Source organism: Haliotis rufescens, unplaced genomic scaffold (assembly GCF_023055435.1).
Source record: "Haliotis rufescens isolate VD_foot unplaced genomic scaffold, xgHalRufe1.0.p SCAF_5, whole genome shotgun sequence".
Taxonomy (NCBI): domain Eukaryota; kingdom Metazoa; phylum Mollusca; class Gastropoda; order Lepetellida; family Haliotidae; genus Haliotis; species Haliotis rufescens.
In genome coordinates, this window is record NW_025964223.1 from 51,339,822 (window position 1) to 51,358,692 (window position 18,871).

Below are 18,871 nucleotides of genomic sequence, written 5' to 3' on the forward strand. Positions count from 1 at the left end.
ATATTTGTCACTATTATTCACTCTTAATCCAGATTAATAACATGTTTCTATCACCTTTACCATATTATTTTACTCAACATTAACAACGTGTGCTTACACAATTGATGATATCCAAAAACGGTAAACCACGAAAGAGTGAGTATAGTTTTACGCAGCTGCAAACACTATTACAGCAATGTCACGGCAGGGAACACCAGACAGGGGCTTCACACATTGTACCCGTGTGAACCATGAGTGAATGTGTGAGAGAGTATTGCTTTACGCCACTTTTAGCAATATTCCAGCAATATCACGGCGGGGAACACCAGAAATGGTCTTCACACATTGTATCAATGTCGGGAATCGAACCCGGGTCTTCGTTGTGACGAGCGAACACTTTAACCACTAGGCTACCCCACCGATCCGTGAACCATGAAGAGTATCACCTCTAACAGAACTTCGTAAAATAACATTAATGTCAGATACCTTCCTTTAACTGTAAATAATCATGTATTATCAATCTTGTAAGTATTCTATGTGAGAGTGTTGAATAGTGAGTGATTGAGTGAGTTCAAATTTGAAGTCACATCAGCAATATTTCAGCCATATCGTTACGAGCACTTATACATTGGAAATAAATATATTTAGATTGAATAAAAACATGTCATCGATGGTCAGTATACTAACTAGATTATCACAGTATCGATTTTTAAACTAGATGAGAACGTGTATAAGAAGAAATTATTGTTCAACAAGACACTATAAAAATGGTCTATAGATCGCCAGCAACCAAAGCTAGGCGACCATACTAGGAAACATGGGGACTTACAATATTTCTGCTACCTCCACGGTTCCCCAACAGGACAAGTGTTGAATAGGTTGACAAGGAATTTACAAATATATAGATATCACATGTTTGTATATACGAGAAAGATTACTCGCATGACATCATAACTGAGAAACGCAAGACAAAGGAAGCCCTAATATAAAGTTTTACACTCCTTTCCGTCCTTAAAGTGTGTCCAGATCCACTGAAGGTTCGAATCCCAAATGATCATACCGGTGCTCGTGAGTTTCAGAAAATAAGTTGCATTCACGTCCAATGAGTCGTTCCTTTCATGTGAAACAACACTCCGAGACCAGACACTCCAGTGGTCGATATTGTGAGCACCGATCCACGTCGTCGGCGTATCATGAAACGCATGCAACATGTCACCGAAACCGATGCATGAAGTCGCCTCTTACAAGATTAGGGACTCGTGATCATCCGGGTTAGAATAGGTCTTCAGCAACCCATATTTGCCATAAAAAGCGAAAATGCTTGTCATAAGAAGTCACTAATGGGACCGGGTGGTCAGGCTCGCTGACTTGGTTGATGCATGTCAGCGTAGCCCAATTGCGTAGATCGGTGCTTATGGTGTCAATCACTGGATTGTCTGGAACAGACTCGACTATTTACAGACCGCCGTCATATAGCTGGAACATTGCTTGCGGCGTTAAACAAGAAACAAATAACCCCTAAAGAAGTATTTCTCATTACGAATCTAATGACAATCCCTTTACATTAAATTAAGTCCTAACTTTGAGAACATTATTTCTGTTAACACTTGGATGGTCAAACGATCATGTCTTGTTAATTTTATAGCGATAATGCGTCGCTGAGCGAGACGAGGAGATGAGGTTCCATCTTGTTATCGTCACATGATTTGGAGCCACTCCATGACAGTCCAATTAAAAATCATTCGTGACCAACTCGTGTTATTCCGGGACAAGTCGAGTCTTCTTGCAGGTTACGGAAAAAGGCGAGTGGTGACGAATGGTTAAAAATAGATGCCCAACATGGTCCGTCACATTACAGACATGAGGTTTAAAACCTTCGATTATTTACATATCACCGTCATATAGCTGGAATATTGCTGAGTGCGGGGTTAAATAACAAACAAACATATTTTATTTTTTAAATGTGGTACAAATTAAGGTCGGTGAGTAGACACAAGCCGTCGCGGTTGTTTCACAGATCCGTGTAATTCAAACAAAAAGAAGAAGACATTAATAACAACAGTATACACCGTCTTTCAGTTGTTTAGGGGGCAAGGGTGGCCGAGTCGTCTGAAGCGCCGCAATTTGCTGTGCAGAGTTGCGTCCCTTGGGCACGCCGGAAACTGGAATAATCATGGGTTCCAGCCCCGGTTTGCCTTGATTATGTTTCTAGGTTTGTCAGCACCGTACCCGTGCATCTGTGACCTGCACTGCATTGGGTTTTCCTCCCACATCAATCTCATTGACTTGATTAATGCATGACATCGTATCTCATTTGTGTGGATCGATGCTCATGATATCAATCACTGGATTGTCTGGATCAGACTCGATTATTTAAAGACCGCCATCATATAGCTAGAATATTGCTGAGTGCGGCGTTAAACAACAAACAAACAAAAAAACAAAACCTACTCTAACTGAATGACGCTCGAGACCATGACGGACATATACATAATGAAAAACACTAAGCTGGATATGGTACAGGCGAGCCATGACGCCTCAGGACACATGCAGCTTACAGAAAAAAACTACAAAGAAATAAAGAGTATTTAAACTGTTTTGATGTCAGCGATTCATCAAACAAACAAATAAGGTGATTAACAACTTGTATTTAAAAAAGAAAGCTGCCGTATTTGTGAGTTAATAAATGAGAAGCATGAGTTTACATTAATCGTTTATTTGCACCGAAACTAACAAACACTTGTATAAAACTATAAAACAACTGATCCCGCAAACATTCTGTGACTATGAACATGGACTCGCTATGCGTCTTCTATGCTGTTGTAGCGATCTCATCCATATCCTTGTGGCCACGTTACTTTCATGCATTTCCTGAGTATCGGATATCCTGAAATCTGAAATACAAATAAAAGTATGTCACTCGATAAGCGAACAAAGCAAACCGAATCCAAATTGTTTGTTTCCATTTTATCCCGAAGGTCCTTATTATTTCGCTGACGCTTTAATGAGTGAGTTAGGTTTAACACCGCTTTTAACAGTATTCCAGTTATATCACGGTGTGTCAGCTTAATGTGGGAGGAAAGCCCGAAGTCATGCAGGTCTCAGACGTTTACCATTTCGGTGAAACCCACGAGCACGGGTATGGTGCTGACAAACCTAGAAACATAATCGGAGCGAACCGGGATTCGAACCCACAATCATAGGTTTCTGGCGTGCCCAAGGGACGCAATTCTGCACAGCGAATCGCGGCGCCTTAGACGACTGGGCAACCCGTGCCCCTGACGCTTTAATGAAAGTGTTTATGTTCAATCGGGGAAAAGCGAAGCATCACATCTTTAAATTAATACATATTCAGAGAACATTGCATGTTTGTCCAAATGTTCGAAACCACAACCCCACATCATAATCAAAGGAGACATCTGAAGCGATTGAAATCGGTAGTGAGGAACAGTTGGGAAATATGTCATTAGATAATCGACCCGTGAAGATCCGGGGTAGAAAAGGTCTTCAGCAACCCATGCTTGCCGAAAAAGGCGACTATGCTTGTCGTAGGAGGCGACTAACGGGATCGGGTGGTCAGGCTCGCTGACTTGGTTGATACGTGTCATCGTATACCATTTGCGTGGATCGATGCTCATGATGTCAATCACTGGATTGTCTGGTCCAGACTCGATTATTTACAGACCGCCGCCATATAGCTGGAATACTGCTGTGTGTGGAGTTAAACAACAAACAAACAAACAAACAAACAAATATTAGATAATCTTTTTTCTGTTTCTGTATTATAATGCGAGTATGTCACTTTTATTTCGACCCCCCAAAATATACAAGATGCGATTTAAATATGTCTCATTTGTGGAAATATATCAGTGGTGCATAACTTTCCAGACGACAAGCCTCAATGTATTGACACAGCAACCAAGTTATAAAGCGAGCTGGTTAAATGGTTCTTACTTTGTGAAGTTTGGTCCTCAAACAACACTGTGTGTAAAGTCAAGTCCACTTCAAATATCTATCTGTGTTTTAAGTTACCGTATTCGACGTAATAAACGCCCCGCTACTATTAAGCGCCCACGGCGACATTTGCTAAGATATTGGCTAGTGAACAATCCCAATTAGCACCCCTTCCGATTGATCAATGTACACAAGACTTATTTATTCGCGTATAATACGCACTCGTGTGTTACATGCACCCTTAATTATGGGCATTTAATTCTGGAAAAAATATATCTGTCGTGTATAAACATTTCAGACTGTCAAATTAAAAAAACACGAAATTTAACTTATTACGTTGAATACGGTATCCATTTGTGAATAGGTGTAAGTGTTGTTCCTAATACATACCATTACAATGCATGAGCCAAACCCCAGACAGCAACGTTTGATTTGATTCCGTTGTTACTACGAAATGAATAATCTGACAAGTGTTACGAGTACTAGGATATGCCTACTATAAGCCTTACAACTTGAAAACACGCGATATCAGTGCATTTGTGTCCCCAATAGCCACACGTGATGTGGGGTGACCACTTTAGTGTTACTTATAAGCACGTGTATGGTTTTGACCGACTCATGGCTAAAATTATGTTGAATATGGGTTTGAACCAAAGACCAGAGGAACCTTGGACTACAAAGGGCCGCAACTCCACAAACATATTTTTGCGCCTCTGACTCTGTGCCCGTCTTCCCAATTTAGCTGTTAAGTGAATATGCGACCTTGATTTAACACCGCTTTGGACTGTATTACAGTAAAGTACGGTTATAACGAACTCAAAGGGACTACTAATTTTAGTTCGTTATAACCGTAGTTCGTTATAAGCATATATACAGCATAACTACAGCAAATAGTCGGGACCAAAAAAGTAAGTTCGTTATATCCGTCAGTTCGTTATAAGCGTGTTCGTTATAACCGTACTTTACTGTACAGTAACAGCGCGACGTGCCAGCTTGATGTGGGAAGACAGCCTGGTCTTAGACGTTTGCCACTGTGGTGAATTCGAACTCATGATCACAAGGTTCTGGCACGTCTAAGGGAAGCAACTCTGCATAGCGAATTGCGGCACCTTACACGACTGGACCACCGATTGTTGTAAAGACGAGGGCTCGTTTTCATAAACATTCTCAGAATTTTCTTAGGAATACTCTTTTCTCGAACTCAAGTAAGAGTTACACTTAGGAATGTAGATATATAATAGCTCTGAGAGTAACGTTTAGCGGAAACCAAACTCTTAGTTCGGACATGATGTATTTTTTGTGTACCAGAGGTAAGCCTGCCCTATCGAGACAAAACAGTTCGGAACTTTGCGAACATATTATTTCTTGGCCTGAATGTCCCCAGCTGATGCAGGCGCATCATCTGCCGCCATATTGGATACTTGACAACACCCTAAAGTCACTGAAAGTTCTCTCGATTACTCTTAGCTTTAGGAATACCCTCATTGCTAAAGGGTTTATGAATATGACTTAACAATTCTTAGATTGAAGAGTAACATTAATTCTGTCTTCATGCTTTTTATAATTACAGATCAAAAACGAAAAGTGTCTCATGAACGGCCTATTGATACCCACCTTATATAGTCATGAATTCGACAATATGGAGACGACCCTTTTTAGGACACCATGTGCTTCGATGTCTTTTTTGTCTTCATTGTAGAAGAGTTATGGTGCAAAACAACCTACGTTAGAGTACTTACAGGCGAAACAGACCTCAGTATGACTAAGGTCATTTTTGCACAATTTTTCATAGTTTAAGACGCTGTTTCGGGTTAAAAATAATTTAAATCCGGTAAAAGTTATATTTAGGTAATAGAGCTTAAAGAGTACTTTCTATTTTTGTTATAATACAAAAACAGCCTAAGTAGGACTTAGGCTGTTTTGCTTTCCAACCCTTCATTTGGTGTTTCTTAGAATCTTTTCAGACTTAAAACGTCTAAGACTTGCACGAATACGGCCTCAGTTCATTAAATGTGACGGCACAATAACATATATATACGGTTGAAGATTGTCACATACCAGTCCAGCCGTCCTGTAGAGCATCAGAAAACATCAGAAGAACAGCCTTCCCCACGTAAACCAAGTGTCCACGGGGTCGGGGTCCCAGCAATCCGTCTTGCATGTGGTGTAGCAATGGTGGATATAGGGACAGAACTGGCACATGTACTCGTCACACCCTTCCCAACACTGGTCCATATTGGCACAAAGGTCACAGTAGGGACACACGCTCCATCCGCCAATGGTCAGTTCGTTACGAATAGCCGACATATCAAATCCTTGACCAGACACCGACGGCGAAAAGAACACGATGATTATTGAAATCAAGCAGACGACAGTTGAAGAACGTCCATTAATTTCCATTTCGGATCGGGAGTGAACTTATGACGATGGCTTACAAGGGTAAGCTCGCATTTGGAAAGTGTTGACAGTTGCAGTCAGGTAAACAAGACCACTTCGGCCCACCAACGGACAAAGGTGTCACCTCGGAACAGATAAGCCGACACGCGGAAGGTAGGTGCGAGACAGTCCTGCCATGTCTGTATCTTCGCCACTTACTGCGAAGCGGGAACTCAAGAGAGGAAGCAAGAACGATTGTCTGCCCTTTGAGAGACCTTTATGTGGGAGTTAGAGCGATTACGTGGTCGTGAATAGTTTAACGTAAATCTGACAAGTTTGGGGATGTGGGATTTTAATTAGCTTGACGGTATTTCGAGTAGTTTGTTGAGTGCACACTTTTTAAAAATGTTCTTGTTCGTGTGATGCACCTGTATCACAAGACATATATAGTAGATATATAGTAGCTAGTAGTAGCATCTGAAGTAGATTGCTTATATCTACTCTGCAAGCATATAGATTTCAACATGCTTTACTGCGCGTCTAGTGTTCTATTTGCAGGAAGAACTTACTGATATGTGTTATTAATAAGTAGCAAAATAATATGTTATGACGGTTACATATTTAACTTTCAGCAGACGAATGACAAGTTGACCGCATTCTAACTAAAATGGGTAATTAAAATTAAGTAAAATAGTCTAATATTTAATGTAGATGCTTTTCATAATAAATGAAATTATCAAAAATAAATTCTAAATGCATAAATAGTTCAAACAAACAAAGACAAACCGTACCAGAGTGTAACCTTGAAAAATCTAGTTAAATATATATCTTTAGATATCTTAATGTCTGGTTAATGAAATCAAAGAAGCAGTCAACAAAACAATATACTGAATAAGACAAGGATTTTGTGAAACCCCCCTTTGACTCCGGTCATGACATAGTTGAACCATTGCCATGGTTTTATTGATACGCATTAATTAATACTAAAATAAAATACTTTTAAATACGTTATAAACTTAGCCATACTAAACATGAACCCGCATGTTTCATAATAAACGAGTCTAATCTTCTAAAAGTGCAAATGACTCTTTAATTAATTATAAACCGTTTTTTATATTTTTTAAGTACATAATGACCTCCAAAGTGCACCCATAACGTTGTGGGCATTGTGTAGTTCATAGCACACAGGAAGTATTTATTTAACATAGTGCATCAAAGAATTCAAAATGGCGGTCCATACGACCGACTCTGCAGAAGTCACGCGTCGGTGAGATTAAACGTGACTTCCCGAGGCGTTCGAGAACAGCCGCGGTGAAAGGGTCACAAATTGGATTGAACCTTTGGGCAAAACATGTAACAGTGTCTTACGAAGTTGGCAGATTACCGTGGCTTGCTGTTGTTTACATGGGTAAGCCTAAGCTGCTTTGAATAACAAAAGACAAAAAAGATGCGTCGAATTCTCCGGTCTTTTCTTAATTAGGGCTCTATAGTTTTGTTACAGAAGTGTGAAAAACAGTGAACGTCAAGATAATGATTGTACGCCAAAACCATTGAGAATTTGTTCGTAGAGCCCAAACACAGACGCATGTCGTATATGTTTTTGTTTTTGTTTTTTGTTGTTGAACGTCGCACTCAGCAATATTTCAGCTATATAATCATGACGGCGGCTTGTAAATAATCGAGTCTGGTCCAGACAAGTCAGTGATTGACATCATAAGCATCGATCCGCGCAATTGGGATACGATGACATGCTTCAACCAAGTCAGCGTGCCTGATATGTATGTGCTACTGTACACGAGTGATTCTCATCCAGGTGTGATTCACACTTACTTGTCATTCTCTGTTATATATTAACACTCAGTGACAGTGGTGCTTTTGTCTTTGTCGCGTGATCTAAGAAGCAATTGTCGACCCTTTATTGTGTGTTGTTTTATAGCTGGCTGAAGGATATTGATACAATAAGACAGCGGCCTGTAAATAATCGAGTCCGGGCCAGGCAGAGTGAGTGAGTGAGTGAGTGTGTGAGTGTGGTTTTACGCCGCTTTTAGCAATATTCCAGCCATATCACGGCGGGGGACACCAGAAATGGGCTTCTCACATTGTACCCTTGTCGGGAATCTTCGGCGTGACGAGCGAACGCTTTAACCACTTGGCTACCCGACCGCCCCGAGTGAGTGAGTGAGTGAGTGAGTGAGCCTTCACGTAGCTTTTAAAGGGTATTGTTCATATAAACACAGCAGTATGTGAAAGCCTCAGTTCACTGCCAAAATGTCTCTAGTTTCACGTACAGCTCATAAACGGATGTTCATGATAAAAACAGAATCGTACACTGTACTCTGCTTTTAGCAGATATTTCTTATGTTTATGGAAGGGGGTTAGCCACTTATATTTATTTATTTATCTAAATCCTCAAGCTCTAGATTGGAGATTAGCACCAGAGAGTTAAGCATAGGCTTTAACAATCTTTAACAGCACTATATAAGCGACTGTTACATTTTCAAAACTAGTTCAGAACATTTAAAGTAATAAATTATCCCTAAATAAAATGTCAGCAAGATATCTCAAATATAGATTAAAAATTCTAATCAACACATACATCAATATTACATTTTATACCATTAAAATACGAGCTATATGGTCTACACGAGATCGTGACTGGTCATAAAGAACTCTGCTCAACCCTCGGATCATATCTTTTTTGGATCGATTGGTCTATTACTCCTGTATTGTTCTAATCGGTTTTATTCTCTCAAAATGGACGCACACGGTACTGACTGTGTGAACGTACCTCTCAAACCCCTCACGTGACATGACGTATTTGCATATGGCAGGAGCCTTCATCGCATGGACTGTTGCTCGTTGCCGTTCATGTCATCATACACCAATTGCGTCGATCGATGTTTATGATGTCAATCACTGGAATGTCTGGTACCTGCCTTTGGGTAGGATACGCTCACTTTTTTTTACAAACACCTAGTATCATCACTATTTGATAGTTATTCATAAACACATGCTTATGACAGTGTCGGAATCGTACAATGTTGCGTTGCGTTTTCTTATGATAGTGGAAATGTTTTTGTCACGTTTATATATTGATCATTGCAGCTTTGGGCAGAAAAGGGTCTAGATTGCTGGGCACTGAAAGTTAAAAATCTGTCTTTTTCCTTTGGATATGGTGAAATTTGGAACAGACAATCAGTTTCTTGTATTCATTTATTTATATCCGCTTTTAGAACAAGATGTATTGATATTGATAACCAGTGTCTCTTTGAATCTTTTGAAAAATTATCTTCATTATATTTGTATAAAACAATTAAACTATCAAATGAATATGAAAATTATTTTAGTGTTGTGAATATTGCTGCATTTAGGATTACTCTCTCACAGTTTCGTACGTCGAGCAGTGATCTTATGGTATCACAGGGTAGAAAGTTAGGTGCTCCAAAATGTGAAAGACTTTGTCCATTTTGTATCATTCCAAATGTAGAAACAGAATACCATGTTTGTTTAGTTTGTCCGTTTTATGACGATCTTAGAAGAAACTTTCTGCCAAGTTATTATTATATATCTCCATCAGAGCATAAATGTAAAGTTTTATTTACCACCAGTACTTAATGCTTTCACAATCAATAATCTTGCCAAGTTTACATTCTTTGCTCTTAAAATGAGGAGCAAGCAGCTGTTATCCACTATATAAACTACTAATTCTACCACCATATGTATATGGTCTCAGATACCCTTGTACTGATTAGTATTGATATTACTACATGCACTGGTGGCACAACATGTTTGAATGCTTGAATATATATTGTAAAATGGGCCTGTGGCCTGATTTACTGAAATAAACCACTACTACTACCATTGCAGCTTTGGCTTTTCTGTTATGCTAACTGAGATAGCACTTGTCAGACACAAAGACTAATTTGTACATTTCGCATGAATTTAATTTGATTTCTATGTATATTAGTTGCTTTTGGACTTTTGCCCAAACTGGTAGGCAATCTGTAAACTATGTGGCATGGAACCGCTTGACTAACAGCATATTTGTCAGATGTAATAAAGTTTACAGAACACTCAACAGAAAGAATTCATAACATTATGGTTTCAAGATATATCATTTGACTGACTGACTGAGTATGGTTTTACGCCGCTTTTAGCAATATTCCAGCAATATCACGGCGGGGGACACCAGAATATATCATTTGAAGAGTCCTTGAACGTTCCATGAACATATATGTAGGCATGTTGATAGATCTATGTGGCAACTGTCAAAGCAAAAATCAGTGTCCACTATGGGTTTGTTGTCCAGACCACTGACGAGTCCCTAGGTCTCCTGCTCACCCCGGGGGTGTCCAACCTTGTGGTTCATCGGTTGCTTCTCAAGCACCCCATGAAGCTCGTGGACTCCCTATGCAGCTCTATCTGTGCCACGGTAAGGAACTCGCCTGGTACCCACTGGTTCCAGTGAACTGCCATCATCTGACAGAACATATATTTGATCAGATATTACCAATTTGTCATATGTTAAGTATGCCCTTTTGCCATCATTTCGTTTTGAACCACGAACGATATAATCACTGATCGAACATTTCGAACCCTCTCAGTGAAATCATTTACAACAAAACGATATTTTCATCTTGGAGTTTGATTTTGGCTGCATCCAAAAAATGTTGTCTTTAAAAAAGGTGAACTTAACGATGACTGGTTTTACTTTTGATTCGGTATTCAAGCGGTGTGCTCGTTCATTTGAATACCTATCAACGTCTTTTATCCAAAGCTTTTCACTCATAGAGTGACGGCTAACTTCTCTGTGTCATCCCACGACCATGAATATGAAGTAGTTTCTTCTGCTCTGAAACGTTACGTCAAGCCTCTCAAGTTTAGTCATTTTCTTCTGACAAACGAACTTGTTCGTCCATTGACTCTTCCCTGACACTCTGAAACTTTGAGTTAAGACTTCTATAGTAACGTTATATATTTTAAAATATTGTGCATTCTACAGCTTATAAAATGAACGTGTGTGTACAGTTTGGCCTTAAGCAATAAAAAGCATAAAAATGACAAGCTCAGCCAGCTCCTTTTCCGAGTACAGGAAGCTAAACACACCACTCCAAGTTCTTCACCAAATATCACTTGCTTGAAAATACCTGGAGTCACATTCAGCATAAGTCATTATGTTGAAAAAACATGGTCAGTTTTAATTACTGAATGGATGTTTCATTTCAAAAACATCAAAATCCTACACAAAATCTTCCAATCACAGCTGGAAGATGATTCAATCTGCACTGAAGGCTGATTCTGAGTTGGTTTAGTAGAACATCGAAGCCTTGCTTCTTTGCCTTAACTTGCAGCTTATCTTCCTACCTAGTTCGGATGCCTATAGAAAAACCCAGACATTTCTGTCTATTTCCAACACTGGTTGCTGGATTCAAGTTCGGAGCAAGTGCCTCATTCAAGACAAACATTTGTGGCAAGTATTTGACATTTGCGAGTGCACTGCCATTCGTAATATGATCTATTATTACATATCACTGCAGCCACACAGTTTGACCCATTGTATCGCCTTGTATGAATGTAAATTTATCCTGTGTATTTCATTATAATGTGTAATTGTTCATTGACCGTGTGTGATTTCACAATCTATTTCTTGGTAACCTTCGCGTATCCATTTAGGATATTAACACGTAACAAAAGGAAAATGTCGTTTCAACAGAAAAAAAATCCTGCTTTGTTTCAACGTTTGAACAATTGTAAATGGGATATTTAGATCGTATCAGTTTAGACGGGGATTAAACTTTTATTCAGCTATGGTGTCGAAAGATCAAACTTCAAAAGACGTAACTTCCATTCTAAACAATTCACAGGATCATCGTGTCTCTCTGAGCATCACATTAAAACAGATGCACTGTTTGTAAAAATGAAGGTCAATTCGTTGGCGATTCCAATGGCGTCTGTTTACTAAATCCAACGATATCGTAAAGAGATTTAGCCGATCCACGTGTTAATCCAGATGGTTTTATATATCGGAACATTCACCATATATTTGCAATGGAGGGAAGAACGGTTGCATTTCTCCTGTACCAACATTGATCTCAATGAGTTGCTTGGTATGTTTTGTTCAAATGGCTATTGAAACCAAATATGTTCTTTCACTATTTCAAAGCTGCCTACAAACAGCGGGATTGATTTACCATAATGCTCCCTCCACGAACTATCAAATATGCAAACTTAAACAAATAAAATCGGTGAATATCCCGTCGCATAGAAACATATGTTAATATGTATTATGTTCATGGATTCTGTGTATTGACTTTGTTGAAGAGGCGGGTAATTGCTATACCAAAAAGAATATTGCCATACTCCAGACAAGTCATAAGGTTGGGCTGGTAGTTGCTTTAATGCTTAGGTACAGTGCGTCATTCACCACTGTGATGTAATGAGCGGATAGCAAACATATCGTGGAACTCCAGCAATGAATGACCGGTATGTGCTGATGAAGCTGATTCTATGTAGCTGGTCCATCTTTACTTCTGTGGTTAGTGAAGATGACGCCGTGGCCATCAGGAGACGGCTGGTGACTGATTCACTGAAGGACTACGTTGTAAACGTACCTCCATCAAGCAATGGTACCGTTAATGTTTCGGTCAATTTCTATTTACAATCTATAGTGGATTTGGATGAAAGAGAACAGACAATGACGACAAATGGCTGGTTGAACGTTGTGTGGATGGACCCTGCACTAGCGTGGAGTCAGACTGATTACAATGTATCTGACGTGAGCTACAAACAGAAGGATATTTGGGTTCCTGATCTTGTGATCAGTAATAACCTCAAACCACACAAGGCCATGGGGTATGATGATCTGATAGTATTCATGTTCAGCAATGGAACTATGATGTGGAGCCCTGGCGATCTGTATAAGACTGAATGTGCATTGGACACAACCTATTTTCCATTCGATACACAAACTTGCAAGATCGTTATTACAAAATGGATGATGTACGAATGTGTATGGCTCAACCTCCTTGATGCTGATGGCGTGATGACAAGTACAGGTCAAAACAGTGTGTGGAGTATTGCAGAGATTTCCAAACATCTTGAGCACAGTTTCCCTCCTTATACACCAAATGTGGTCGTTCTTATCAAGCTCAAGCGGTGCCCTTCCTACTTTGTTCTTAATCTCTTCCTTCCTGTATTGTTCATATCGCTTTTAATCCCTCTTGTGTTCGCTCTGCCCATGGATCAAGGGGAACAAATCAGTTTCATAATGACCATCATGCTGTCCTTTGTGGTGTTCCTGACCTTGCTGAGTGACACACTGCCCAAGACGTCCAGACATGTCTCCGTTGTCACCATCTACGTCACCTTCCTCCTCGTCATCAGCGTTCTGTCTGTGTTTCTCACCATCCTTACCCAAAAGGTATCCAACTTATCAGACTCCAAACCTATCCCGTCGTGGACACGTAAACTGTATGCCACATGGGATGAAAAGCACATATGGAGGAAACTGAACTTGTCTTCAAGAGGTACCATAAAATCGGATTATAAGTCAACTAGCTGTGCTGGTGCAACGGAACGTCTTTCATGGAAGGTCAACATGTTCATGTTTGTACTATTCATTCTGATTATTGGCATCAATATAACATCAGCTGCTGTTGTAGCTATTTTCTCCGAGGCCGGGCTCCGTCTGAGTTGTTGAAGAGACTGTCTGCTTGAGGATACGCACAAACAATAATAATTTCATTTTTTAACTCATGATGCAAAATGTATGTTGCATGAACATTCGAAATATTATTTGTTTGTTTGTTGTTTAACGCCGCACTCAGCAATGTTCAAGCTATATGACAGCGGTCTGTAAATAATCGAGTCTGGACCAGACTATCGCGTGACTGACATCATGAGCATCGATCCATGCGATTTCGATACGATGACATTCATGAACCATGTCAACGAGCCTGACCACCCGATCCCGCTAGTCGCCTCTTACGGCAAGCATGGGTTGCTGAAGACGTATTCTATCCCAGATCTTCACGGGTCGATAAGCACTTAGAATATTGATTTCATTTTTTTTAAACTGATGATGCAATATGTATGTTGCATAAACATTCAAAATATTAAGTATATCAAGAGATATTTCATATCTTACTTTCACTTAAGATGTTTGATGCTTGTTCTCTTGCCCTTAACAATTCAGTCAAAGATATTTAAGACCAACATTAACCTTAACCTTTAATCAAAATGGTGCTACCATTAACCAGTTTCAAGAGCACCGACATTATCAGTTTGGAAATGAATCGTCTGTCTGTGGCACACAGATAACTCATGATTTGCGAAAAGCAAAGTCCTCATGGCTGAACTGTACTGTAACAAGCTGAGTAAGCTGTTCTTATTCAGCTGGTAAGCTTGTTTGGGCAAAGCCTTCCATTGCAAAGATTGCGTGTGTAGTGTACAGTTGCGGGTAGATGAGGGCGTGACAGACTGATGTAGTTGTATTCTCATCATAGTTAACACAATAAATACATTATTAAATTATGAGACTTTTGTTAAATGATTAATCTATATTTTATTTATGTTGTGCAGTTGTGTATTGTTCTTTGCTTCGCCTAAATGATTTCAATATGACTAGGAAAGCAAGAAATTGATTAACGGTTAAATATTACTCTCGACTTCATGTCGTGTTATGTTAGGGGCAGACGAGAAACAAATGCCCTTCTTGGTATTCGTGAAGATCCGGGGTAGAATAGGTCTTCAGCAATCCATGCTTGCCGTGAAAGGCGACTATGCTTGTCGTAAAAGGCGACTAACGGGATCGGGTGGTCAGGCTCGCTGACTTGGTTGATGCATGTTATCGATCCCATTTGCGTAGATCGATGCTCATTATGTCAATCACTGGATTGCTGAGTGCGGCGTTAAACAACAAACCAACCAAATCTTCCGTCCAGCAAGCTCCCTTGGATATGTTCCTTCATGGTTTGTGCATGTGGAACGCTCCCCTCAATCCTATAGGGCGACTCGGTTAGCATAGGGAGGGAGGAATCCATATTAGAACAGGATTCATTCAGGTTTCACGACATGGTTATTCATATTTAAGTCTATGTATAAAGATTCAAGGCGACAAAACACTCTCCACAAGACTGTATAACAAGAGAGGTGACTTCAAACTTTCAAATAGTAAACTTTCCCTTTATTTCGGTACAACCATTAATGCCGCTTCTCACAATATCTCGCAAGATCTCGCGTCATACGACTCTTGCTCAGAAGTTGTCAAACGTGTTAAGGAAGACATGTGGAGGACATTTCCAAATTCAACGCATCAGTGACAAAAATAATGTCCGATGCAATTCCCTGTTTTAACTTGTACCGCATGTTCCCCTTTTTTTTGAACAATTGACATGCCTTTGCATGTGTTTGTGACAGGTGCCACCGGTCGAGCAGTATCCGCTCAACTTTTCACGAACACCTGGTATCACCACTATATTGATTCATAACCACATGCTTATGATATAGTACGAATCGTAGAATCGACTCTACTTTTGGCAGATTTTTATTTATGAATATGGAAAGGGTTTTGTCACTTTTATTCCCATTACAAAACATAATCGATCGTCAGTCGTGATCCTATATAAATGATGTTCGATATCAATTGTATACCTATTCTATTAACCATACCAACTTTTCTCAGAACCGGCTGCAATATTGCAGGGCCTATATATGCCGATATGGGGCGCACAGTGAAATCATGGTACCACTACGCCATTGTTGCTCAGGGTGTGATGTAAGTAACGGAATGTGCCGAGTGGAGCCGAATGTCCTGTTCTGTTGCCTCCGTAAATACGTGTACCTGAAGTATGCATATACCAAACAACGACATGACAATTTACACGTATTGCAGGCGAACGTAGTCAAGCCAAAATAATATGGTCCGTCACATACTACTAGGGGCAACATTTTCCTTTTTCTATGGACACATTTGACAGTCTCGTTAAACTTCTCACTTGAAGGATGCTACGGTTGGTACAGTCAATCTCCTGTTGATATATTCAATCTAAAGACAAAACCAATTAGATCGGTAGAAAATGTAAACATTTGAATATATCAGTCAGCAAAGCTCGTCAAAAGCAAATCGGTACAAAATATCGATGAGAGCTAATTGGTCTGTAGGCCTTTATTTACAGAGGGAAGGTTTCATTTTGTTTCGTGGTAATAAGTGTGCAGGGCTTTTCAAAAGAAGTCATTCTATTGATTGACCACATTTTATCCAGTGGCAATTGTGGTAGTATATACATGCTCTGATAGTTCAAACACTATGCTGATATCTCTGGGCCCGCCCCGTGATGACACGAGGTGGACTGTGTCACCAGCGCCCCATTGCTGGTCGTTTAAGGCAACCGAATTGGGCGTCCCTGTGTCGGCAGAGGAAGGGAGTCTGGTGGTTGAGGACTCCGGAACCAGCAATAGTGTTCTTTAGTCCAATACACCACTTTGACCCTTACTCGACCCTTTCCCTCACCCTAGACGGGTGGTAGGATGGGCCCTGTCCTACCAATCGGCTGGTCATGCCAACCCATGTGCGTCATTATTGTCTTGCACAAGTTTGTCAAAATGTTAAGGTAATTTGTTTTTGTCTTGGCCGAATGATGTTTAACTTAAATTCGACACGTTTCGTTTCAATTTCTATTGGCTATTAAAACCAAATATGTTCTTTCACTATTTCAAAGATGCCTACAAACAGCGGGATTGATTTAACATAATGTTCCCTCCATGAACTATCAAACATCCAAACTTCAACAAATAAAATCGGTAAATATCCCGACGCATAGAAACATATGTAAATATGTATTATGTTCATGGATTCTGTGTATTGACTTTGTTCAAGAGGCTGGTAATTGCTATACCAAAAAGAATACTGTCATACTCCAATCATGTTTGTCAGACAAGTCATAAGGTCGGGCTGGTAGTTGCTTTAATGCTTAGGTACAGTGCGTCATTCACCACTGTGATGTAATGAGCGGATAGCAAACATATCGTGGAACTCCAGCAATGAATGACCGGTATGTGCTGATGAAGCTGATTCTATGTAGCTGGTCTATCTTCAGTTCTGTGGTTAGTGAAGATGACGCCGTGGCCATCAGAAGACGGCTGGTGACTGATTCACTGAAGGACTACGTTGTAAACGTACCTCCATCAAGCAATGGTACCGTTAATGTTTCGGTCAATTTCTATTTACAATCTATGGTGGATTTGGATGAAAGAGAACAGACAATGACGACAAATGGCTGGTTGAACGTTGTGTGGATGGACCCTGCACTAGCGTGGAGTCAGACTGATTACAACGTATCTGACGTGAGCTACAAACAGAAGGATATTTGGGTTCCTGATCTTGTGATCAGTAATAGCCTTAAACCACACAAGGCCATGGGGTATGATGATCTGATAGTATTCATGTTCAGCAATGGAACTATGATGTGGAGCCCTGGCGATCTGTATAAGACTGAATGTGCATTGGACACAACCTATTTTCCATTCGATACACAAACTTGCAAGATCGTTATTACAAAATGGATGATGTACGAATGTGTATGGCTCAACCTCCTCGATGCTGCTGGTGTGATGACAAGTACAGGTCAAAACAGTGTGTGGAATATTGCAGAGATTTCCAAACATCTTGAACACAGTTACCCTCCTTATACACCAAATGTGGTCGTTCTTATCAAGCTCAACCGGTGCCCTTCCTACTATGTTCTTAATCTCTTCCTTCCTGTATTGTTCATATCGCTTTTAATCCCTCTTGTGTTTGCTCTGCCCATGGATCAAGGGGAACAAATCAGTTTCATAATGACCATCATGCTGTCCTTTGTGGTGTTCCTGACCTTGCTGAGTGACACACTGCCCAAGACGTCCAGACATGTCTCCGTTGTCACCATCTACATCACCCTCCTCCTCGTCATCAGCGCCCTGTCTGTGTTTCTCACCATCCTTACCCAAAAGGTATCCAACTTATCAGACTCCAAACCTATCCCGTCGTGGACACGTAAACTGTGTGACTATAAGTCAACTAGCTATGCTGGTGCAACGGAACGTCTTTCATGGACGGTCATTGCCAACACAATAGATGACATGTTCATGTTTGTACTATTCATTCTGATTATTGGCATCAACATAACATCAGCTGCTGTTGTAGCTATTTTCTCCGAGGCCGGGCTCCGTCTGAGTTGTTGAAGAGACTGTCTGCTTGAGGATACCCACGAACAATAATAATTTCATTTTTTAACTGATAATGCAATATGTATCTTGCATGGACATTCGAAATATTATTTGTTTGTTTGTTTCATATCTCACTTTCACTTAAGACGTTTGATGCTTGTTTTCTTGCCTTGAACAATACAGTCAAAGATATTTAAGACCAACCTTAACCTTTAATCAAAATGGTGCTACCATTCACCAGTTTCAAGGACACCGACACTATCAGTTTGGAAATGAATCGTCTGTCTGTGGCACACAGATAACTCATGATTTGAGAGAAGCAAAGTCCTCATGGCTGAACTGTACTGTAACAAACTGA

The 18,871-nt window shown here is 40.1% G+C and overlaps 2 protein-coding genes across 2 annotated transcripts; both read left to right on the plus strand.

The window, feature by feature from the left end:
* Positions 1–12,781: 12,781 nt before the first annotated feature.
* On the plus strand, positions 12,782–14,008 carry LOC124127774 (neuronal acetylcholine receptor subunit alpha-2-like). Its single transcript, XM_046491142.2, has one exon. The coding sequence runs from the start codon at positions 12,782–12,784 to the stop codon at positions 14,006–14,008; it is 1,227 nt and encodes a 408-aa protein (XP_046347098.2).
* A 3,341-nt stretch (positions 14,009–17,349) lies between these two features.
* Positions 17,350–18,528, plus strand: LOC124127764 (neuronal acetylcholine receptor subunit alpha-2-like). Its single transcript, XM_046491130.2, has one exon. It carries the CDS (start codon positions 17,350–17,352, stop codon positions 18,526–18,528), a length of 1,179 nt encoding a protein of 392 aa, XP_046347086.2.
* The last annotated feature ends 343 nt before the right edge of the window (positions 18,529–18,871 follow it).

Bases quoted from the DNA above. Each gene is read 5' to 3' on its own strand.
- LOC124127774 (XM_046491142.2), top strand. From the start codon at position 12,782: ATGAATGACCGGTATGTGCTGATGAAGCTGATTCTATGTAGCTGGTCC.
- LOC124127764 (XM_046491130.2), top strand. From the start codon at position 17,350: ATGAATGACCGGTATGTGCTGATGAAGCTGATTCTATGTAGCTGGTCT.